This window comes from Myxine glutinosa, chromosome 8 (assembly GCF_964187855.1).
Source record: "Myxine glutinosa chromosome 8, kmMyxGlut1.1, whole genome shotgun sequence".
In the NCBI taxonomy this organism is placed as follows: domain Eukaryota; kingdom Metazoa; phylum Chordata; class Myxini; order Myxiniformes; family Myxinidae; genus Myxine; species Myxine glutinosa.
This window is the reverse complement of record NC_136268.1, coordinates 85,929,224-85,954,223: the sequence shown is the minus strand read 5'-3', so window position 1 is coordinate 85,954,223 and position 25,000 is coordinate 85,929,224. Positions and strand designations below refer to the sequence as shown.

The 25,000-nt window shown below is 36.0% G+C and overlaps 1 protein-coding gene across 1 annotated transcript in view; it reads left to right on the top strand.

Moving 5' to 3' along the window:
- Positions 1-25,000, top strand: part of LOC137432660 (delayed-rectifier potassium channel regulatory subunit KCNS3) — a 64,085-nt gene that overhangs the window by 1,977 nt on the left and 37,108 nt on the right. Inside the window, exon 2 of the mRNA XM_068124751.2 lies at positions 1-1,022. This exon is cut by the window's left edge and continues 32 nt beyond it. Within this exon, the coding sequence (XP_067980852.2) occupies positions 48-1,022 (975 nt within the window). The 5' untranslated portion in view covers positions 1-47. The remainder of the gene's footprint in view (positions 1,023-25,000) is intronic.

Below are 25,000 nucleotides of genomic sequence, written 5' to 3'. Positions count from 1 at the left end.
CCAAAAGCTAGCGACCGACCTCTGGTCGTCTGATAGACCCATTGGCCATGGCGCGTGGTCGAGCGCCCAGAAAACAGCAGAACAATGTGCAACGGGCGACAAAAGCTGAAGAGCACATCACCATCAATGTCGGAGGCTTCCGCCAACGCCTGGCCCCAGACACGCTACTCCGCTTCCCTGAGACTCGCCTTGGTCGCCTGCTCGGTTGTCGCACTGAGGAAGCCATTCTTGAACTATGCGATGACTACAACTTGGCGAGCCGTGAGTTCTATTTCGATCGGCACCCAGGACTTTTCCGCCACGTGCTAAATTTCTACCGTACAGGCCGCTTGCACGTACTCGAGGAGTTGTGCGCATTTTCCTTTTCTCAGGAGATAGAGTACTGGGGTCTCCCTGATGTCTCGGTGGCATCCTGCTGCAGTTATCGTTACCTAGAAAGACTCGATGAGTTAGCCGAGGCAGCTTGCTCAAACGAGAGATCACAAGAAACACCACAACCTGTGACCAAGGAGCCACTGCAGCAACAATACCGCTGGTGTGCTCGGCAGCGTCAACATATCTGGGAGCTCCTAGAAAACCCAGGTTCATCTCTCTTGGCCAAGGCATACATGGTGGTGTCTCTTGGTGTGGTGTTGTGCTCCATCATCACAATGTGTGCGCACAGTATGCTCGATGAGAAGCGTGAACATGAAGAGCTTCAAGAACGAGGTGGAGAGGAGGAAGACCCCATGCTTGGTCTTGTGGAGGACGTGTGCATTGTGTGGTTTACCTCGGAGCTCCTGGCACGCCTGCTCTCAACACCCAACCTTCGAAAGTTCTTGCTACAACCACTCAATATTATTGACGGTGTGTCTGTGCTGCCGTTCTATGTGACGCTGCTGCTCAGAAGAGCGGCCTGGCAGAATCTCGGGCGTGTTGTCCAGATCCTTCGACTAATGCGCATCTTCCGCATCCTCAAGCTGGCGCGACATTCAACAGGGCTTCGTTCCCTCGGGAAAACTCTCACCCACAGCTTGCATGAGGTGCCCTTCTTTGATTATTCTGCTCTTTTATATACCCTCTTCCCTTTAAAACAAGCAGTTCTTCCTTAATTCTTCTTTTTCCTTTCTTTTGTATTGTCTTTTGCATGTTGTGTCCTGAAAACACGTATTGCTGCTGTTCTGAAAAGCTTTTTCTGCATGTTTTAAAACAATGGCTTGGCGCATACATTTGTTTGTTTTTTTCTAAGAATGATTCAAGGCTTGCACATAAATCACATGCAGGAAAAAAAATAGTCCAATGGGCCCAAAGGGCAGTGAATGACCGGGGAAAGGTTGAAGGATGGACAGCACCCCCTTCCCCCAAGAAAGTACTCCTTGATGTGTGAGGTACCATCATCTACCCTTTAGGGATCTACGACCGCCTTGCTATTTTCAGTTTCTTTGAGTGGGTTGCTCAGCATTCCTTTTTCCATGGTGGGGGCAGGGGGGTCGATTGTGCGGCTATGGGCTTGTCTCTTCCTCTGCTGCGTACCATCCATAAAAAGGTGTATCAGTGTACATTCACATCGACTAAAAGGAAATGAGTAGTCAATGAATGGACAACTCGCTGTCAAAAATTATTTTCTTAGTTAGAAAATTTTTTCTTAACGTAAGGAAAGTTTCCTTGAAACAAAAAAACCATGAGATTTTTTTTTTTCTTGGAGCTTGAATAATTTTCAACTTTGATAGAATTTGATTAAAAAAATTGATAGAAAAAAACCCCAAAAACGAATAAGACAATCCATTATAATTTCTCGAATAAACAGACAAAGATAGCCTCATTGAAAATTTCCTTTGTTTGTAACACTTCTTCAAAGTTGGCAGATGCAGACTCATATTATTTTCATGGATTGTCTGTCTGTCAATGCAATCACTCGAAAAAGCTGCAGCTGTTTTTAATGGATAGAAATTTTGTAGCAGAACTGCTTCTGACACCGACACATTACTAATTAAATTTTGTAATCAAAAATGCCAAAGATATGAAAGTAAAAACGATTTAAACTAGAACGACACTCGATAGAGTGCATGCCTCCGCCAGGCTGATCAGTTTACGTTTTGTATCCAACTGATCCAACTGATCCAGACCAGATCTGCATCTGAACCTTTCACAAAATCGAATCGGTTTGTTCTTGTCATCTACCCAAATCATCCTCCAAGTTTTGTCATAACTAATCCACAACCCTTTGAAATATCATGACACATATATCATTTTTGGCCACACCTCTTAATGGTGAACAATCACTTTAAAAATAATCTTATCCGGATCCGGATTCGGATCTTCACCAAAATCGAATCGATTCGTCCTTCTCACACACCCTACCTGTCCACCAGGTTTAAATAGTCCATAACTTTGTGAGATACCATGCTCACAGACACACAAACAAGTAGACAGACAAGGGCGAATACATAACCTCCGTCCAACTTTGGTGGTGGAGGTAATAAAGATGTCATAAGGAGTCACAAGGAAACATCACAAATGTTTCTGTATATATCATATATTTGTTGTACAACCAGTCCTAGTTGAAAGCTACTTTGTGGCCTGACCTACTTCGGAAAAACAATCTCCACTTGGATGCATTTTTGTAATTATCCACAATTTGGCAAACTTTGAAGATTTTATGTTTTCCAAATCCTTTTTTTAAAAATTTGAATGCCACAAATAAAACATCAAAATGTGGAATTGGTTGCCCTTCATAATCAAATATATGGTTGTTTACATGAGATATGCAAACTAGCTGGTGCATTTCTTTATAGTTGAGGAGCTGCTGCCCAGATCACAACCTCATTCGAAGATAGCAAGCATTGTAACCTGGTGTCAAGGAATGTCCAAAAAGACCAGACCACTTCCTACCTGCAGTTTAAGCAGGGCTTTGAAATTTGTGCACGGTGCCAGTGATAACTCACATCATCTTCATGAAAGACTCCGTGGGATCTTTCACATCCACGAACAACTTGTCCTGGCAGACAGGGTCTTCTGGTTTAGCGTCCTTCCAATGGACAATGCACACATTGGTGCATCGCCCTGCCTATGAAACACACAGGGTGGCAAGTTTATAGCTGGACGTACATTGAAATCCAGGCTAGACGGCTCAAAGATAGCAAGCATTGTAACCTGGGGTCAAGGAATGTCCAAGAAGACCAAACCACTTGCTACCTGCAGTTTAGGCAGGACTTTGTAATTTGTTCACTGTGCCAGTGGTAACTTATTATCTTCACAAATGACTAAGCATACATCTATGCTTCCTTCCAGCCCATAACAAATGTATGAGTCACAAAAAGTATCACTATCGTCAGTCCACCTAAAAAAATACATAAGGCAGACCTATAAAATGGCAATTCTGTTTGTTTACCCTGTGTAGCCCATAAAGTCTGTGTGGTGGGTGCAGTCTGTATAACTTCTATATTGTGTGCCCTTGTCACCGCCTCAAAATTACAACACATTTCTACTCAAATACTACAAAACACAATAACCCTTTGTTATGCAATTGTTACATGTTACCTCCCCAAACTCCGGTTACGGTGACCCTCAGAGTCTCGAGCGGGAACACGGCAGAAACATTTGTTATTTTGAGTGTTCTAATAAACCAGGGTAAAACCACACCAAGGCAATTGTGTAGAACAAAACAAGTAATTGTATTCACAACTCTCACATACACAATAATAACACTCTTGAAGAAAGTACAATAAAAATATCACTTGCATCAAATGAACAATACCTATGATTGTACAATCATTCCCCAATGCTCTCAAAGCAATAAACTCACGATACGCCAAGCGTGAGTGGAATGTAACACTCCAAAAGTCCGTGCACAAATCCCCACGTGTGGTGAAGGTTGAAGTCGTGTGAAGGGGTGAAGAACGACAAGAACAGGCCATTATCGGCACAGCTGCGAACGAGGAGATACGAGGTGAGAGGTCGATATGGGAATTGAGTCGATATGGGAACCAACGGCGATTAGCACAATGATGTTGATATGGGAATCCCAACGACAAAACACGAAGCACCAGGCGGATGGCCTCTTTGAGGAAAAAAAATGGCCGATCGGCCTGTAATGGAGGCTCTTGATTTCCCGCCAACAATAGCTCACGCTCGGTAATAAAACCTGAGACGCAGATTTAATTGCAGTCGCAATATAGTATGGTGTTGCGGGCAATCCCTTTCATGGGAAGTCTCAACTCATTCACGACCAATATCAAAAAGTACGCTCGCAGCGTCGATGCAACTTACGGCTGTCTCTCTCAGCCGTAAGTCTGTCTCCTCTCCCTCCCATCTCCTCTTCCGGTTTCTTTGCCGCGTTTTCCTTTTTCCTTCACAAACATTTATTTTTACCTTTTACTAAAGTCATCTCCTTTTCACACAGAAATGTTACCAACAATATTACCTGAAACAAAAAGAAATCCTACAAGTATATAATAACAACAAAGGCAGAAGTGACGAATCCGTAACACAATGCAGTAACACAGTACAAAAGGCATCCAGAAAGCTCTACGAACAAGATATTCGCAATAGTCCAAGTCTTTGACTTTTTGCATGGTCTAAGGCTTGTGGAGGTGCTGCGGCACAGCCGCACTTCCAGATAATGATGCAACCAGCAGCCACAGACTGCATATGAAACAACAACAACAGTTGCACCTCATCCTCAGTTCACAGTTGAGTAAGTCATCAACAACAACAGTTGCACCTCATCCTCAGTTCATAGCTCAGTCAGTCATTGTCATTACGATGTACAAATTAAAAACCATTTTTATTTTTCACCAGGTTTTGACTTTCCTATTCTATTTAAAATAAGAAAGAGCAATCAGGGATTGCAGACCCTGCCAGGACTTGGTTTGTGCGGCAAAGAAATGGAATGATGCACTAAAGGAAAGGGCGTTGATTGCAAATGAAAGGTCTAAATGGTCTGGTTGTTAATGTGTAAAGGTTAAAGGTCAGAAAAGTTGTAAAGCTCAAATTGTCTCAAGGTTGGAAGGTCTGAAAAGGTCTAAAGGGTTGAAATTGTCTAAAGCGTCTAAAGGGTCTTAAAAGGTTGAAGGGTGTAATTTAAGGTCCAACGTGTTGGAATTGTCTGAAGGGGGTCTAAAAAGTCTTAAAATGCTTAAAAGGGTCTTCAGGTCAAAGGGGTCTACAGGGTATTAATATTTCTGAAAGGTGTGAAGGTCTAAAGGGTAGAAAGGAGTCAAAGGGTTGTCGTGGTTCTAAAGGGTCAAAGAGGATCAAAAGGATCTTAGGGGTCTAAAGGATCTTTAGGGGTCTTCAAGGGTGTTAGGGTTCCAATGGGTTTAAAGGGTCTTAAAGGGCTTTTGGGTTTAATGGGATCTTAGGGGTTTTGAAAGATCTTAGGAGTTTTAGGGGTCTAAAGGGTCTGGATGGGTTTTAGGGTTGTAAATCGTCAAAAAAGTCTTGGTGATGTTAATGGGCCTTTGGTTGGTGTCTTAATGGGGTTTAGGCTTCTAAAGGGTCTAATGTAATTAATACACATACTCGCATTCTGTGTGGACAAACAAACAAACAAACGAATCCAAATGCAATACCCTCTCTTCTGACAAGGTTAACTATAAAGCATCTAAAAATGCAAAGCCCATCCGTGTCCACTTTGTATTCAGACTTCTTGTTATTCTTCCGTATGCTTAACATGACAAAAACAGCTTACATTTTTTTTTTAATTGATGATTTTAGTCGACCTTGACCTTTTTACCTCAAAAGCAATATAATTCAGTGACCCAAAATGCAAACCCTGCTCAAAATTAAAGTCAATCAAATTAAAAGTGACGATTAAATGCAACATTGGCCTTTGACCATTTGATCTAAAAAAAACCCCCAAAAACAATGGGCTTCCTGCTTTTGTTTGGTGAACCAATTCAGTGACCCGATATGCAAAAAAAAAATCATTTCAGGTCAATTAAATGAAAATTGACGATTTTTTTGTGCAACTAACCTTTGACCTTTTGACCAAATTATTAATTTGCCTTCTCCATATTCTCAGAGTAAAGAGTTTATGAAAAGTTCATTACAAAAGCTTAAGTGGTAAAAAAGTTACAGCCCTGGACACATGGGCAGGGACATTCAAAATTACAGCCCCAAATTATGTGGCCGGTTTTCACGCATGCGAGATGGAAGGCTGCGAGGCGTTTACCTGAATGAAAAGACGGGTTTATTCTGAAACCACAAAACATGCAAACACCACAACAAATTCAACAATAGGGATTTAATGAAAATAAATCCAGCAATAAAAATGAAAGGCTAGGTAAACTAAAATTCTCTACTCTGAGACGTATCCACACGACTCAAAAACTCAAAAACAGGGGAAAAGTAACACAATAAAATAAAATCCCCTTTTGCCGGCACTTAGCTCGTGTCCGACTTCTGCGAGGTTGGCAACTTGGGCCAAGACTCAGAGTTCGATGTCTCTCCAGTGGGAATCTGGCACAAGATGGCGGCGGCGCCGTCCTCGACGGCGCCACGAACGTGAGGTGAGAAGCCAAGACATTGTCTTGTAGGCTCTGCCACCGCTTAGGGATGTTCAGCGTGGCCTCCAGCCCACCAAAGAAAAGAGCTGCAGTCGACCCTCTCTCTGACTGATCTCCTCCACAGTGCACAAACTCCACGACGCCAACCGAACAAAATGTCGAGTCTTGTTCGAAGAAAAATATTGCGCACTCCTCATACTTACTCCGTAGAGCCAATCATGAAGCTCCTTCAAAATCACCGCATGCTCTGCCTACATCCATGGTCCAATCACGACCTTCCGGCATGGCCTGATGGCTCTTTCTCCACTCCCCCCCTCCTCCCCCTCCCCCCCCCCCCACCGCCCTGATTCTCCACCTCCCGTGGGGCGGGCCTTTCTCTCCCCCCCCCCCCCCCCCCCGTGTGAAGAACACATAAACAACCTTAAGCTATAGTTTCCCCACTTATTACATCGAGATTTATTTTACGTCACACAGTCCATACTATCAATTATACAGTGCTACCTTTCCTATGGTATCCTTTTACCTACCCCACATGAACATTACAATTGATGCAGTCGTGGCCAATTTTCTCTTAAAATAAGTTGAAATTGACGAAAGTATTTGGCCTCCACAATTCTTTATCTCACTGTTAATATTACAGAACCTTTGTTTTTGATTCATAACTAAATATATCCTTTTAAATGAGAAGAGAAAAAGAAATAGCATTGACAAAATTATTGACACCTTAGACTTAATATCTGGTACCAAAACCTTTGGATAAAATAATTGCAGTGAAGCACTTCCTATAGCCATGAATGAGCTTCCTACACCTTTCTTCTGCCAGTTTCGCCTACTCTGCTTGTGCAAACTGCTCCAGTTCTCCCAGATTTGAAGGGTGCCTTCTCCCAACTGCTGTTTTCAAATCTCCCCACAGATGTTCAATGAGATTTAGATCTTGACTCATTGTTGGCCACTTCAGACAGTCCAGCGTTTTGTGTTGAACCATTCCCTGGTGCTTTTTGAAGTGTGTTTGGGGTCATTGTCCTGCTGCAAGACCCATGACCTTCGACATAGACCCAGCTTTCTGACACTGGGTTGAACATTGCGCTCCAAAATGCCTTGGCAATCTCCTGATCTAATGATCCCATACACACATTCAAGGCACCCAGTGCCAGGGGCAGCACAGCAACCCCAAAACATCACTGAACCTCCTCCATGTTTAACTGTAGGGTAGGTGTTCTTTTCTTTGAAGGTTTCATTTTGTTTTCTGTAAACATAGAGATGATGTACTTAACCAAAAAATTCTAATTTGGTCTCATCTGTCCACAGGACATATATACACACACACACACACACAAGTAGTGTAATAATGTTGCTTCTGGGACACCTCCGTTTAACATGGGAAATCCCTATCTAATGTCATTTACCCCCTTGTCTTTTTCAAAAATCATAAACACCTCTATTTCTCCCACCCTCATCTTTATGAACCTTTTGTCTGTAGTACCTATCCTTAATGTTGTTCATTAGACCACTCAAACACTACAAATATTTGTTTTCTCTTATAGACCTATCATCCTTCTTCTACATATCATCTGGCAGATTAATCTTTGACCCATTCACTTCCATATTGCCCCTAAACACCTATATTTCTCTCACCCTGTTCTTTACGAACCTTCTAACCTTTTGACATGCTATCCTTATTCATTAGACCACTTAAACACCTGTGATCCTTCTGACCTTATGGACCTTTTAACCTTTTACTCTTAATATCATCTGGTGAATATAACCCACTCAAACAACGACCCTACAAATATTTGTTTATGCGTGGGAAATAATTTAATTCTCTTGCCACTCTCTTCACCATCTAATATATTAACAAAAAATATGTTTGAGTTTGGTTCTTTATTAAGATATTTTAACTGAGCTAAGATAAAATGGTAAACCTCCCTCAATGTTCTTGTTTGAGCGCCTCCAGTGCCACATACCATTTTTTGGTAAGCCCCGCCCACTTTTTGGTAAACCACGCCCATTTTTACTAAGCTCCGCCCACTTTTTGTTAAGCCACGCCCACTTTTTACTAAGCCCCGCCCACTTTTGCTAAGCTCCTCCCACTTTTGCTAAGTCCCACCCACTTTATAAACTCTTCAGCATTGTATCATTTCCAGGTAATACATAACATCATTTTCAGGGAATTTCCATCACATCATTTCCAGTTAAGACACGCCCAGGGAATTTCAACAGGAAATGACACACACCCAGCCCTTCTTATAAAAGGCACCGACCACACAGGCTTTTTCAAACACGCTTTCTGCTTCACTTGAGAATGGACTCCTATGCCGAAATGGAATGGGATAACTTTGCTATTCCTTGGAGTCCTACTACCTGTGTAGCGCTCAACCTTCAGATTGATGAACTGGACTCGAACCTCTTGTCGATGGAGGAAATTGTATCTGAGCTACGAAATGAAAATTCTACTTTTAACACAACTTGGGATAAAGTTATTTTTTTGTTTGAAGATCTTTTGAACAACCAAGACCCACAGAACGAGTTCTACCTTGATGACCCAGCCAAAGAGTTATACCTTGGAGATCCACAAAATCCTGAAAAAGAGTTCTACCATGATGATACTTATTGTGAGTTATCAAAACAAAACCCACTGAACGAGTTCTACCTTGATGACCCAGCCAAAGAGTTATACCTTGGAGACTCACTAAATTTGGGAAAAACTAATTATGAGGTCTGCCTAGATGGTTCTAACTGTGGAGCCTACCTTGGAGACTCACTAAATTTGGGAAAAACAAATTATGAGGTTTGCCTAGATGGTTCTAACTGTGGAGCCTACCTTGGAGACTCACTGAATTTGGGAAAAACAAATTATGAGGTCTGCCTAGATGGTTCTAACTGTGGAGCCTACCTTGGAGACTCACTAAATTTGGGAAAAACTAATTATGAGGTCTGCCTAGATGGTTCTAACTGTGGAGCCTACCTTGGAGACTCACTAAATTTGGGAAAAACAAATTATGAGGTTTGCCTAGATGGTTCTAACTGTGGAGCCTACCTTGGAGACTCACTAAATTTCATAAAATTAGGAAAAGAGTTTTACCTTGGAGACTTTGAAAACTGGTTTCGTTTTGGAGACTCGGAATGGGGGTTTTGTTTTGATGACTCGGAATGTGATACCTATCTTGGAGGCTCAACAGGAATGTGGTTATACCTTGGGAACTTGGAAAGTTGGTTTTATTTTGGAGACTCTACCTGTGGGGTTCCTCTTGGAGACTCTTTGGATTCTAAAGCAATGAACAATGTTCTTTATTTAATGACGCTTGATTTAAGCAATATCAAGAAAGTTCGAGGAAGAAAATGCTGGAAAATTCTTTCTTCCCATTTCTACTTCTTCAAACTTAAAAGCCTTGAAAGACAGAATTGGAGGAAGAGGAAAAAAAAAAAAAGAAATACGTATTTAAAAAAGAAGAAAAGAAAGATTATGTTAGGGTTTGGGTGGGATTTTGAATGTGAGGGTTAGGGATGGGGTTGGGTTAGGGTTGGGATTTTGAATGTGAGGGTTAGGGATGGGGTTGGGTTAGGGTTGGGATTTTGAATGTGAGGGTTAGGGTTGGGGTTGGGTTAGGGATGGGGTTGGGTTAGGGATGGGGTTGGGTTAGGGATGGGTTGGGTTAGGGTTGGGATTTTGAATGTGAGGGTTAGGGTTGGGGTTGGGTTAGGGATGGGATTGGGTTAGGGTTGGGATTTTGAATGTGAGGGTTAGGGATGGGTTGGGTTAGGGATGGGGTTGGGTTAGGGATGGGGTTGGGTTAGGGTTGGGGTTGGGTTAGGGATGGGGTTGGGTTAGGGATGGGGTTGGGTTAGGGATGGGGTTGGGTTAGGGATGGGGTTGGGTTAGGGATGGGGTTGGGTTAGGGATGGGTTGGGTTAGGGATGGGTTTGGGTTAGGGATGGGGTTGGGTTAGGGCTTGGGTTGGGTTAGGGTTTGTATATTATTATGACTCACTCGCACATACACACACACACAAAAGTTAAGCCCCAACTAAAAAGTTGTGGGATTCTGTGTTTGGGGTTCACAGATTTAAAAACGTATCCCCATTATACACACACAAAAGTTAAGCCCCAACTAAAAAGTTGTGGGATTCTGTGTTTGGGGTTCACAGATTTAAAAACGTATCCCCATTATACACACACAAAAGTTAAGCCCCAACTAAAAAGTTGTGGGATTCTGTGTTTGGGGTTCACAGATTTAAAAACGTATCCCCATTATACACACACAAAAGTTAAGCCCCAACTAAAAAGTTGTGGGATTCTGTGTTTGGGGTTCACAGATTTAAAAACGTATCCCCATTACATTTTATTTATTTATTTATTATTTTCAAGGGTATTATCTGCTTACTTGTGTTTTTTGTAATTCTTGTGAGTAAAATGAACCCAAGATTTCTTCTCCATTTAAATCATATAATTTGTAGGTCCAAGGGACTGTATCCATTACATCAATGATTTTAAATAATTCACGAGTCCATTTTTGTGTATAACCTTTCTCAAAATGACTTTTCCATTTGTATATTCTTACAATATCACCAACTTTAAACTTGGGCTTTCTCAAATTAATCTCCTTTTCATATTCTAATTTTGTAAATGTTTCTGATGGTTTTGATTGTGTTGATGAATGAACTGTATTATTGTAATTATCTACAATATCCTGAATTAAATACACCCATTTTTGAGAACCGAGTTGTGTGAATTTTTTATATAATTTCTCTTTTAAAGTACGATTAAAACGCTCAATAACAACTGCCTTTCCTTCATTAAAGGTGCTGTATAATTTAATACCCTTCCCCTTAAGAAATTTCATGAATATTTTGTTATAGAACTCTGTTCCCTCATCAGTCCATAACTTCTTTGGTTTCCTTTTATCCCGATCAAATATTAGCTTAAAGGCTAACATTAAAGTATCACCCCTTTTATTTTTTAAAGGGACAACCCAGGCAAATCTACTCCTCAAATCAATAACGGTTAAAGCATACCTGTATCCCCTGTCATTATTCAATTCAATTAAATCAGCGGACCATATGTGGTCAGTGTATTTAGAATAAACCTTCCTTCTTTTAAACTTTGTGATTATAGGTTTGTGTAATTCTTCAGCCAAAAGCTCCTCAGTCTTGATGGCATCATTAGAGCCTAATAGTTTTTTGAGGAATAACCAAGACCAAGTTTCAATTTAGCATTTATCAAATTTCTCACAATAAACCTATCAACTTTCTCTCTCAACGTTGGATTTTGTATCAAAGACAAATTATACAACATTTCGCTGTCGGCTTTATGTTTTTCAGTCAACGTAGTGGTTTTCCCATAAGCAATATCATGCTTCATACACACTTCGTCAACCCTATTTGTAGGTTTAGACCAAGGTTTAGGATTGTCAGCCTCATCTAATCTTTTATCCAAGTTTGTTCCTGGACCACAGAAAGAATACCCTGGAAGGTGTAATTCCCCTGGAATTCCAGTTGTTGTAAATTTACTTCCTGACAGAAACTTTTGTATGTCTCCTCCTCTTTTAGGAGAGATGAATTGGCACTTTTTAGAGCCACATACTTGACATATTCCTTTTTGATAAACTCTATTATTTTTAGCTTTAACATAAGAGATATTTTTAGATTTAGTTTTCTTTTTACATTTGAGACAATAACTCATATTTATTTATCAGAAAAATTCCGACAGAGTATCAAAACCTTTTTGGTTTTCAACATATACATTTCAATCTTTATTTTTAAAACATAAAGAATCCTAAGGAATGCCTTCACTCTCTCCTCCATTTATTTACAAATAAAAACTAACTAAAGTCAATGACACCAACATCATCAATCACATAATCTTTTCCTTCTTCTTCTTCTTCTTCTTCACCACTTTCTCGTTTAAATCTCTGAAATTGAAGACATTGACGTTCTTATTTTTGAAACCATTATCTTCATAAGAGTTGTTAATTCTTTAATTTCCTCTTCGGTGCGTTGAGATTGATTTATTTGCTTTAATACACTCAATCTTTTATGAATCTCAGTGATTTCCATCTTTTTATATTTTTCCTCCCTCTCTCTTTGCTCCCTCTCCTCCTCCTCCATTTTCTCCCTCTCCCTTTCCTCCTTCTCCTTTTTCTCTCTTTCCTCCTTCTCCCTTTTCTCCCTTTCCTCCTTCTCCTTTTTCTCCCTCTCCTCCTTCTCCTCCTTTTTCTCCCTCTCCTCCTTCTCCTCCCTCTCCCTTTCCTCCTTCTCCTTTTTCTCTCTTTCCTCCTTCTCTTCTTCAACTCCTTCCTCATCCCTTGCTACCCTTGAGTTTGAACCCCAAAGAATATTATACATATACTCATCTGGATTTTGAGATATTCTTGTATCTATAATTATTTTTCTCATAATAGGATACCAATAAGATTTGTTGACGATTTCTAAAAGAGTTTTATATTTCATAACTTTGAGAAGTTCATTTTTATTTAATATTTTAAACAAGTCTCTATTTGTGGGTTTAACAATATCAGTATAAGGCCAGTTTTTTATGACAAAATTCCCATGTATATGCTCCAAATCATAAGGTATGTAATACCGAGCACCCTTTTCTTGTAGGTATCCTTGAATACAAAAATTATAATTCTCTTGTAGTCTTCTTCCTGCCATTTATGTATCAGAAATATATGTGAGATTAATATTATGACAGGTAATACCACCCCATCTTCCCACTACCAAATCGGTTTGTATTCCTCGGCTTTCTATCCTTATCTCATTACCTTCCTTCTTTGTCATGCGAACCATCGCTATACTATCATATATTTTTATTTTCTTAAAATCACGTATTTGTTGTTTACTAATTGTACTTCCACATAAATCCTTATCTTCACCAAGTGGATAATATTCTTCTTTACGAGACTGATTTAAATCATGTAGGTCTTCTATGTTTATTGAAAAAGACCAATTATACCCTAAATCAGGCATATCATACCCCCATTTATTAATTCGCATATTAACTAAATGTCCTTCTTTATAAAATTCAATTGTAAGCAGGTAGTTAAATTCAATGAGGAAAGGTGTATGGTCAGTATAACCAGGTGTTGTGGTTGTAAATTTTACTTCTTTCACAAAACGTGCTGTTTTCTTTAAAAATATATATTGTGATAAATCACTTAATCTAATTAAGTCATTCGCATCTGTAGGGTTTGGATAATTGATTAATTTATAAGTATTCTTCATATTAATATTTTTACTTACACTATATTTTTGTCGTTCAGCCTGTGCCTTTGTATAATAATTTGATAAATCAATATCCTGAGAGGATTTTCCAAAGATAGAACCATCTTTTCCAACATAAGTCATTTATATTAGATTAAAAATGATATCATAAAACTTTTCATTATTGTTGAGTTGAAATAATACATATAAACATAATTGACCACAACATTTAGAATTAATTTCTTGAACTTGAAATGTTTGATAAACACCATTCTGTAAGAATTGTATTACTTCAACAGGTGGTGGCATACCATAACTATCAAAATAATATTTATCCTGACTATTATGAATACAAACCCAATGAGAACCATTCTGTGTGTCTAAATTCATAATAATATTCTTTGTATTCTTATTTATATGTATTAATTCATCTCTCATACAGATTACCACATTATCAATTTTTAGTGTTTTACAATACTTGGCTAGTTCTATATTTGACGTTGTATTCTTTCCAAATTGTTTAAACCATTTATCCATTTATTTATGAGAAAGATACAATCCATTACCCCGTTTAGTTAGTTTAACACCCGCTTGAGCGATAGAGGAAAGCATATCACCAACCAACAATCTAGCTTTATCAGGTAGACTTTCAAGTTTTTGAGCAAAATCTACAATTACACCACTTCCACTAATTTGTTTCTCCAACTCCTTGTTATGTCTTTCCAATTCTTTTTGAGCTTTTAGTTGTGCCTTCCTTTCGTTAGCAGTTTTTACCGCTGCTGAAATACCACCAGTCAATGCTCCCGCCGCACTTAAACCAGCAAATAAAGGAATTAGAAACGGGAGAAATCCTCCTCTTGACTCGTCTATTGAATATTTCTTTAACATAGGTTTCGTCATTTTAATTTTAAGTGATCCAACATCATTTAGTGTTTTTACTTGTGTGTGTGTGAGTAAAACATCAATTCTTACAGCTCCTTTTCTTTGAATTGTATTAACATTAATAATACAAGGCTTTTGATTTTGAATACAAGATGTTAATTTATTAAGATTGATTTGATTAACATATACCCCAACCATTTATTTATGAGAAAAAACCTATGTGATATTAATCATAACACCATTATCTGTATTAATCTGTAATTCTGTTTCCTCCAAAAGCAAACAATAAGCATCAACTTCTTCATTCTCCCCTCTTTCAATGTATAGAGAAGTATCCACTCGATTAGACTTTATAGTTTCCTTTTGAGAACTCAGGTCAATTGCGTAGATTGTATAAAGTTTTTGAAACGCAACCATATCCAAAATAGGATCATTATTACCATTACTTTCACACACCTTTTGGTAGGACTTGTAGGCTTCCGCATAATCATTTTTTTCCCAATCAATTTCCAATCTATCTCGCGGATAAAATGTGCCATCAAGAGAAACCCGAAGTTGTTTCACCTTAGCATTATCACTCAGCGCATTATTCTTATTAGTACCGTCCTCTCCATCTGGTTTTTTAAAAATGAGCCAGAGGTATCGTGGCTTTCCTTGAAGAACACCCAAATTCCAAGTGTAGGTAGTGTGTTCCAGTTTAACGTGTTGACATCTTCTTTTAAGGTATGATACATTTAGCGGTTTCTTTGAGTTAAGTCTTCTATTTAACATCTCTTCCGTTTTAAGATTAGGAGTATATTCACTGATATACCAACACAAATCATTAATAACAAATTTATTGTTGTCTCCAAAAGCATTTTCATCCCCAAAAAGCAACCTATTTACATTATCATTCCTTTGTAGTTGAAATCTAATTTTAAGACCATACAAAACTTTATCATAATCGCAAAATCCAAATATACCTTTAAGAGGTACTGCTACGGTAAAACTATTCACTGCTTTTGTTTCATCATTATACATTGACTTCCTTTGACTATAACCAGGGTCTGCGTTTGTACCCGTTGACATATCAGGAATAAAACCTTCAACAGCTCCCTTACCCATTCTATCACTAAACGAATATAGTGTAAATTTCATCATTTCAGATGTAGCAGAGACATAATCAACCGCTTCAACCTCTTGTGTTCCAATATACAGGCGGACACTGTCAAACATTTTCCAGAAGAAATCATTTACGAGTGTAGCATTAGTATTATTCGCAGCCTTAGTGAATTTAAATTTACACAGCAAGAAACTATCAGCTATATTCAAGTAAGTTTGTTGATTATTTATTTCAAAACTTTTTGTTCCGTTTGAATTCCAGTCTGTTCCTGTTATAGCATTTACCTTAAAATAGTCTTCCTTTTTAGTGGAGTTTGAAATGATAATCGTATCATCCAAATCATAGATACTATCAATCGCTTCCATACTTGTATTTATATAGCATTAAAATTGTTGAAACCCTGACCCAAGTATTTTAATGATTTTTTGTCGTTCTTGTGAAGATAGTTGAGTTTTACCTTTTTTTATTTCTTTGATTGCTTGTAATTTATGAGACTCCTTTTGAGCATCTTTTATACTCTTTATAGCACCCGCAACGGAGCCCACGGCAGAAGCAGTTGAACCAATTAGGTCTTTATGTTTAAGGATGGTTGAACCAATACCCATTAGAGTATCAATTATCCCATCTCCTTTATTTCGAAATTGATGACCTACACCTCGTTGTCTCTTAGGTTTATAGTATCCTCTACCCACATACCTTGTATAGTCTGGTGAAAGGAACATGCCCTCCCCTGTAATTATTTTATATTTTCCCAACTCGTGTTTTCTCACAATAACCATTATTTATTTATTGAAAAACTTCACGTAGGTGAATTCTGATGGATATAATTTCATCATTAAAGGATATCATACGATTATCTTGGTCGGTTATCCTAAAATTTACTCTGTATATGGTTTTTCCTGACACAGGTAAATAGACAAGATTTTTTGGTTCCATATTAAATTTATAACCAATCGGGGTTGAGTATGCACTGAATGAAAATATTGTATTTGTTCTTATTCCATCGTTATAAGCACCATCAATCAAATCACAATGAATTAATACTGAATTTATACCGGAGGATATTTGGATAACATTATCACTGTAAAACGTCCCGTTATTTTCAATCTTTTTTGAAGAGAAACCCAATAGCTCTCTAAACGAATTTTCAATCGTGAAATCAACTTTATAATTATTTTTAAGTTTAATAGTTGATTTTGAAGTGTGTTTTTGAATATCTATTACAATATTTTTTGGTTCATCACCTTTTTCTTTCATAAGGCGAGAGACTTCTGAAGATATTTGAGAAATCTCGTAAGCTCCAGGTGAAACAGTTATAGTTTTATATCCACTTCCTGGATTATAACTAAACTTGCTGTTTTTCTCTGTGATATTAAACAAGGTATTATAAGTTTCCATCGACAATAAAGATGCCTCATATGAGGTAAGGGGGTCAAGTTGTAGTGGGTAAGGGAATGAAGCTGTGTAATCGCTCGTTGTGAAATTAAAACTAAGAATTGTGCTTCTCATCTTATTTAATATCTAATAAAATATCTTTGTATTGACATTTATTAATTATTTTCATATTCATCAACTGATCTAAAATGGCTGAGGATTCATTAAAACAATTGTTGTTTCCAGCCTTCTTACTACCTAACAACAATAATAGCCTATTAACTAATTGTGATGGGTCATTTGGAAGAAAACTAACACCTGAACCAAGTTTACTTAAAGCATCAATAATATGTTTCTCCTTCTCATTCTTCTTACTTTTACCAGCAACAGAAACTCCATAATCAAGTGCATTTAACAACTCAATATATACCCTATCTTCCTCTCTTTCCATATCAAGTGGTTCCTCAAAATATTTGGAACCGCTGAATCCGGGGTTTGTTAGAAGAAACATTAATCTTGGAGTTAATTTAACATTTGGTTGAGTAGAACTCAAGAACATCAATTCATCATTAAATATCAATACCTTTTCTTCCACAAGATGAAACACTGCTGGTTCTTCTGTTGGAATGAGACCTGCTCTGGTTTTTGAACCCGCCGAATATTCATTGTTTTGAAGAGCTTCCACAACATAATTAGGGGGTTGATTTACCTGCTCAAGTTTCCGAAATAATCCCTCGTCATCATATTCTAATTCACCAAGTTCTTGTTTTGTTATCTGACTAAAATCTTTGAGCATTTGAAGTTTTTTCGGAGTAAATTCTACCGTGGGAACTGTAGGTGAGTGTTGAGTTTTCAAAAGTGGTTTAAAGAATTTCTCTTGTTTTCTTTCAAAGGCTTCTTCACCAGTTAGTTTCTGTCTCCGTTTCTTCTTTATCTCTTCCTGTTGTTTAACAACTTTTGAAACTAATTGTTGATGTTCCTTAAACTTTCTTTCTCTTTCTTCGGTATTCATTTTCTGTATTTATTTATTGAAAAATATCATTTAGTATCTCATCTTGTTTCACAACAATATATTTATATTTTCCAATCGTGTGTTTCATATAATTTTCAAATTCTTTTTTACTACATAACGTAGAGCAATTATCTCTCCAAAAATTATTTACATCTATTGAATTTAACTTAAATAAAATAAAAGTATTGGCATTGTTTCTTATTGAGCGTCGAGGGAGTTGAAAATATGATTGACTAAGATATATACAATTACAAGAAGAATGTCTCCCTCTTGTATAGTAGCTATCCATTACTGTTTGGTTTCTCTCATTAACACAATCATCAAAGATGATGAGGTTCTTTTTTGATTTATCTAAATCTTGAGGTGAAGGTATATCATCCGTATTATCACTGAGAATACAAGTTATGGGTTTCGATTTTGATTTCTGTGTATCACAAAATAATTGTATTATATCTTCAATATTATAATCATTCAGTTTGTTTTGAAGTTTAAATAAACCGATAATGTCTTCCTTTTTAAGACCTGCATTAAAACCCTGTGAGAGTAGTTGATACTCGGGTTGAAAACTTGACTTTGTAAAAATTATTAAATTATCATAATCTAAAAAATTAGGACCAAGGAGCATCTTTAAAAGTAAACAGGTTTTCCCACATCCGCTTGAACCAACTATTAGACATCTCAATGAATTTGGAATGTTTTTATGGTTATTAAACTTTATCTTATTTTCCCAAACGGGTAAAAAATCATTCATTTATATATTTGGAAAACAAGTCATCTAACTTTTTTTGAGCTATTTTAGAAACTCTATATTTTATCCTGAGTTCGGGTTTAATTTCAAAATAATTCATTATTTTATTTATATAGTATCTTGTATTAACATTTCCATTAAAATTATTTTGAATAATAAATATCATTAAACCCTTATACATTTCCTCAATACAAAGAGTCTCTTTCCTTGTAAGAAATGGTGTATTATCACCATAATGCTTAACATTCATCTCTCTTATTAATCTTGTAAAGTAATTCATTTTTGGTTCTAATTTAAAAGAGTTATATGTTTTTTTATATTTCTTATTATCATTAATTAGAATATAATCACAGAATAAACATTGTTTATATGAACCCTCATTATTAAGCCCTATTCTATCACAAGCTGGACAATTCTCTAATTTATCATATGGAGAGTCTGGAAATTCTAAATATCCTTCAGAACTTATCATATTTATATAGTAAATTTTTACTTAAACTAAACGCAAGTTTATTCATTAATAAATACAATGTTTCAAAGCACAAAAGACAAATTTCAATCAATCTCTACTTCGGTGGAAGATATAGAAAAATATGTCAAAGATGTTAAATTGAACAAAGATAAATATGGAAATTTTTGGGTAAAACCAGTTATGGAAAATAACATGAGCCCCTCTATTTCATTTAAAGGAAGAGCTCTAACTATACCTGGAAAGACATCCATTAAAGTAAATCTAACAAAAGTTTCTCCTCTACTCCTGGCAATTTATTCAAAGCTTGAAAAAGTGATTGACCACGATACTTTGAAAAAGAATGATAAGACCATTAATAATTCTAGAGGAGACATTTGTATTTTCTTTAATAATCCAAAGGGTGTAGATCTAAGTAAAATGAATGATGTTAATATTTCTGGTGAAATGTCATTTCGTTCTATGATAGTTAGAGATTATTTAAAGATAACTTTTGATATTAAAAATGTAGAGATTGAATCCGTTAATGAAAGAAAGTATATTGGTATAGATGGAAAGGTTTTTTCTGCTAATTAAATATGAGTCATTACAGCAGTGAAGATTTTACTATTTCATTGAACTCGGACGATAGTGATGATAGTATTTCATTGAACTCGGACGATGGTGATGATAGTATTTCATTGAACACAGATGATAGTTATGATACTAATAGTTTGTGCTCAAATGATAGTTATGAGAGTAGCTTTATTGATGACTCTGAGTATGATTCTGAGTATTCATGTGATAGTTATGACTTAGATGATTCTGAGTGAAAAAGTGTTTTAGTTTAAGCACAGCGATATATATAAAACGGAGCTGTAAAGCTCAAAAGTGTTTTATTTTAAGCACAGTGATATATATAAAACACCACGTTTTCTCACGCTATAAATATGGTTTATTGTGATACTTGCGAGAAGGAAGTAAAATATTATAAACAACATATTCTCACCGCAAAACATACATACAACATTTTAAACAAACTTTCCCCTCTTCCACCTGAAACAAAACACTGTTCTACATGTAATAAAAATATCCTCAAGAAAGGCTTCAAAATACATCTTAAAACAAATCTACATTTATCAAATTTTATCACAACTAAAAACTCTGATGGAGCATTCAAAGGACATATTAAAATAAGAGTCTTTAACTTCAAACCTCCTGAACCAGAGTCTATAGTTGATGCTGTAGAAATAGTTAAACCTGCTGTTCAAACGTTGATTGAAAAAACACTAAAGGAAATGAAACCACTTAAATTTTATATGGGAGTAAAATTAGAAATGACAAAGGATGAAGGAGTTATAGATGCACCATACATGAGAACTGAGCCACACTTTATATCTTCATATCAAGATTTTAAAACATCAGGAGTCTATGATGAACTTATTAAACAAGAGCAAGATGTGGATAATTCAATCGTAGGAAGTGGATTCAATATAGGAAAAATTATTTACATAGACATTCATATTCTTAAATCAGATCCTCTAAAAGCTTCTTCTTACATTGATTTACCCAGTGTTATCAAAAATAGAAAAGCAGTTATCAATATCAAAAATAAAGACAATAAATGTTTTCTCTGGTCTATTTTAGCACACTTACATCCTCCACATTTTCATGATGAAAGAGTATCTCATTATAAAAAATATGAGAATACATTAAATACGAAAGATCTAAAGTTTCCGATGACTTTAAATGATATTCCTAAATTTGAAAAGATGAATAATTTATCAGTTAATGTTTATGGTCTAACAGAAACAAACAACATTCAGGTTTTAAAGCTTTCTGACAATTGTAAACAAACTCATATTAATCTTCTATATTTTAATTCAGACGAAAATTCACATTATACATACATCAAAGATATTGCTAAATTAATAAAACCACAAGTCTGTAAGAGAACAAATAAAATATATATTTGTTTGCGTTGTCTTAACTTCTTCAATTCACAAGAAAGATTAGATAAACATTCAAATTATTGTGGCGAACATAAATCAACGGTAATCAATATGCCTAAAGAAGGCTCAAAGATCACATTCAAAGATGAAAATAAAAAGATCAAACATCCATTTGTTATATATGCTGATTTTGAAAGTATTTTAGAAAAAATTGATACTGCTTCTCAAGATCCAAAAGAATCATACACAAATAAATATCAAAAACATACTCCTTGTGGTTTTTGTTATTATATCAAATCATCCGTTGGTGATAAATATAACAAGTTAGAGATGTATAGAGGCTCAAATACCCCAGAGGAGTTTGTGAAACGACTAGAAAAAGACTGTGTTCGATTAACCAAGATAATGAGAGAAACCAATAAACCAATGTCCTTAACAAGTAAAGAAAAAAGGGAATTTATAAAAAACAATGTCTGTCATATTTGTGAGGAGAAAATTGGTAAAGGTCTAAAGGTTAGAGACCATTGTCATCTCACTGGTAAATATAGAGGTCTGGCTCATCAAAGTTGTAATATTAATTATCAACTCCCCTCTTTCATTCCTGTCTTTCTTCATAACAACGCTCATTATGATACACATCTATTTATCAAGGAACTCTCAAAGACTTCTGGAAGTATCTCAGCAATTCCAAACACGGATCAGAAATACATTTCATTCACAAAAACAATTCACACATCTCCTATTACTCATATCAGATTTCTTGATACATTTAAATTCATGGCAAGTCCATTGGTTAACTTGGTTCAAAATCTAAAAGAGTTTCCATGTCTTTCAGAGTATTTTTTAGATAAAGATTTTCTAACACAAAAGGGAATTTACCCCTATGACTATATGGACTCATTTGAGAGATTCAATGAAACACAACTTCCTTCAAAAGAAAATTTCTATAACAAATTAAACAACAGTAATATATCTGATAAAGATTATGTACACGCACAAAATGTTTGGGAAAAATATAACATCAGGAATCTTGGCGAGTATCACGATTTGTATCTCAAAACTGATGTGCTTTTATTGGCCGATGTATTTGAAGCCTTTAGATCTGTTTGTCGCACTGGATATGGATTGGATCCTGCTCACTACTACACAGCACCTGGATTGGCCTGGAGTGCGATGTTGAAAATGACAAAACAAGATTTGGATTTGATAACCGATGTTGATATGCTTTTGATGATTGAAAAGGCAAAAAGAGGTGGAATTTCACAAGTCTGCTCGAGTAGATACGCAAAAGCAAATAACAAATATCTTCCAAATTATGATCCAACGAAAGAGAGTTCTTACTTGATGTACTATGACGCAAACAACCTGTATGGCTGGGCAATGTCTCAGGCTCTTCCTTATGGAAAACTTAGATGGGTAAAGGAAAAAGACTACAAAAACGTTTTACAAGATGTATGTATCTCTACACAAAAAGAATTGGATGAAGAAAAAGTTGGTTATTATTTTGAAATTGATTTAAAATATCCAGAGGAACTCCATAACCTACACAAAGATCTCCCATTTGCTTGTGAGAAAGAAAGTCCAAAGAAAGAATGGTTGAGTGATTATCAACGATCGTTTGATATAGGTGAATCAACAGAAAAATTACTTACTACATTATATAACAAGAAAAATTATGTTCTACACCAAAGAAATTTGCGACAATATTTATCAAAAGGTCTAAGAGTAGAGAAGATCCATAGGGTTCTAAAGTTCAATCAAAGTCATTGGTTAAAGGGGTACATTGATTTTAATACACAAAGAAGAACAGAGTCAAAAACAGATTTTGAGAAAGACTTTTATAAATTGATGAATAATGCGGTCTTTGGTAAGACTATGGAGAATGTGAGGAAAAGACAAAATATCAGATTATCAACATCTTGGGAACAAGCATCAAAATTAATTAATAGACCGAGTTTTACTCGAGCTGAGGTCTTTACTGAGAACTTTTGTGCGATCCATTTGATTAAAGAGAGTATTGAAATGAACAAACCTATTTATATTGGGACAACAATTCTTGATTTATCAAAGTCATTAATGTATGATTACTTTTATAATAACTTGAGGAAGAAATATCAAAATGATGTTAATCTACTTTATATGGATACAGATAGTTTTATTTTGAAAATTAATACCAACGATGTTTATTCAGACATGAAAAGAGACATTAATATCTATGACACGAGTAATTACAGTCCAGAGAGTGAGTTGTTCTCTTCTAAAAATAAAAAGGTGATTGGAAAGTTCAAGGATGAATTAGGAGGAAATGTCATGAGTGAATTTGTGGGATTGAGGTCTAAGGCTTATGCTTATAAATACATTGTGAATAACGTTGAAAAAACTGATAAGAAATTAAAAGGTGTAAAGAAAAATGTCATTAAAGAAACAATAAACTTTAAGGATTATTATAACTGTTTAACAACAAAGAAAGAAGAGTTTAGAAAGATTAATGGAATAAGAAGTTATAAACATCAATTATATTCAGAAGAGGTGAATAAGAAAGCATTGGGGGCTTTTGATGATAAGAGGTTTATTTTAGAAAATGGAATTGATAGTCTCCCTTATGGTTATATAAGTATATAAGTGATAAGATATATATAAGTGATAAGATATATATAAGTGATAAGATATATATAAGTGATAAGATATACATAAGTGATAAGATATATATAAGTGATAAGTTAAAAAGGGGGGGTTGGGGATTTTAACGGGCTACCGCCGCCTTTTTTACTATTATATAAATGATAGAACCAAGTATCAACCAGACTAAAGAGTGGAGGTGTAATCAACCTTGGTATATAAATGGAAAACATAATGAATGTGAAAAATATCAAATAGGTATAATTGAAAAGGCAACTGGTAAAAAAATTCACAAAACAAATAAGAGAATTAATTTAAATACCGGTGAATTGGGTAAAAAAGATGGAAATATTTTTGAGTGGACGGAAAACTTTGATGGTTGTCAGGAAAATAAATACTTTAATTTAAAAATGGTATGTGGCACTGGAGGTGCTCAAACAAGAACATTGAGGGAGGTTTACCATTTTATCTTAGCTCAGTTAAAATATCTTAATAAAGAACCAAACTCAAACATATTTTTTGTTAATATATTAGATGGTGAAGAGAGTGGCAAGAGAATTAAATTATTTCCCACGCATAAACAAATATTTGTAGGGTCGTTGTTTGAGTGGGTTATATTCACCAGATGATATTAAGAGTAAAAGGTTAAAAGGTCCATAAGGTCAGAAGGATCACAGGTGTTTAAGTGGTCTAATGAATAAGGATAGCATGTCAAAAGGTTAGAAGGTTCGTAAAGAACAGGGTGAGAGAAATATAGGTGTTTAGGGGCAATATGGAAGTGAATGGGTCAAAGATTAATCTGCCAGATGATATGTAGAAGAAGGATGATAGGTCTATAAGAGAAAACAAATATTTGTAGTGTTTGAGTGGTCTAATGAACAACATTAAGGATAGGTACTACAGACAAAAGGTTCATAAAGATGAGGGTGGGAGAAATAGAGGTGTTTATGATTTTTGAAAAAGACAAGGGGGTAAATGACATTAGATAGGGATTTCCCATGTTAAACGGAGGTGTCCCAGAAGCAACATTATTACACTACTCACACACACACACACACACACACACACACACACACACACACACACACACACACACACACACACACACACACACACACACACACACACACACACACACACACACACACTTATATATATATATATATATATATATAA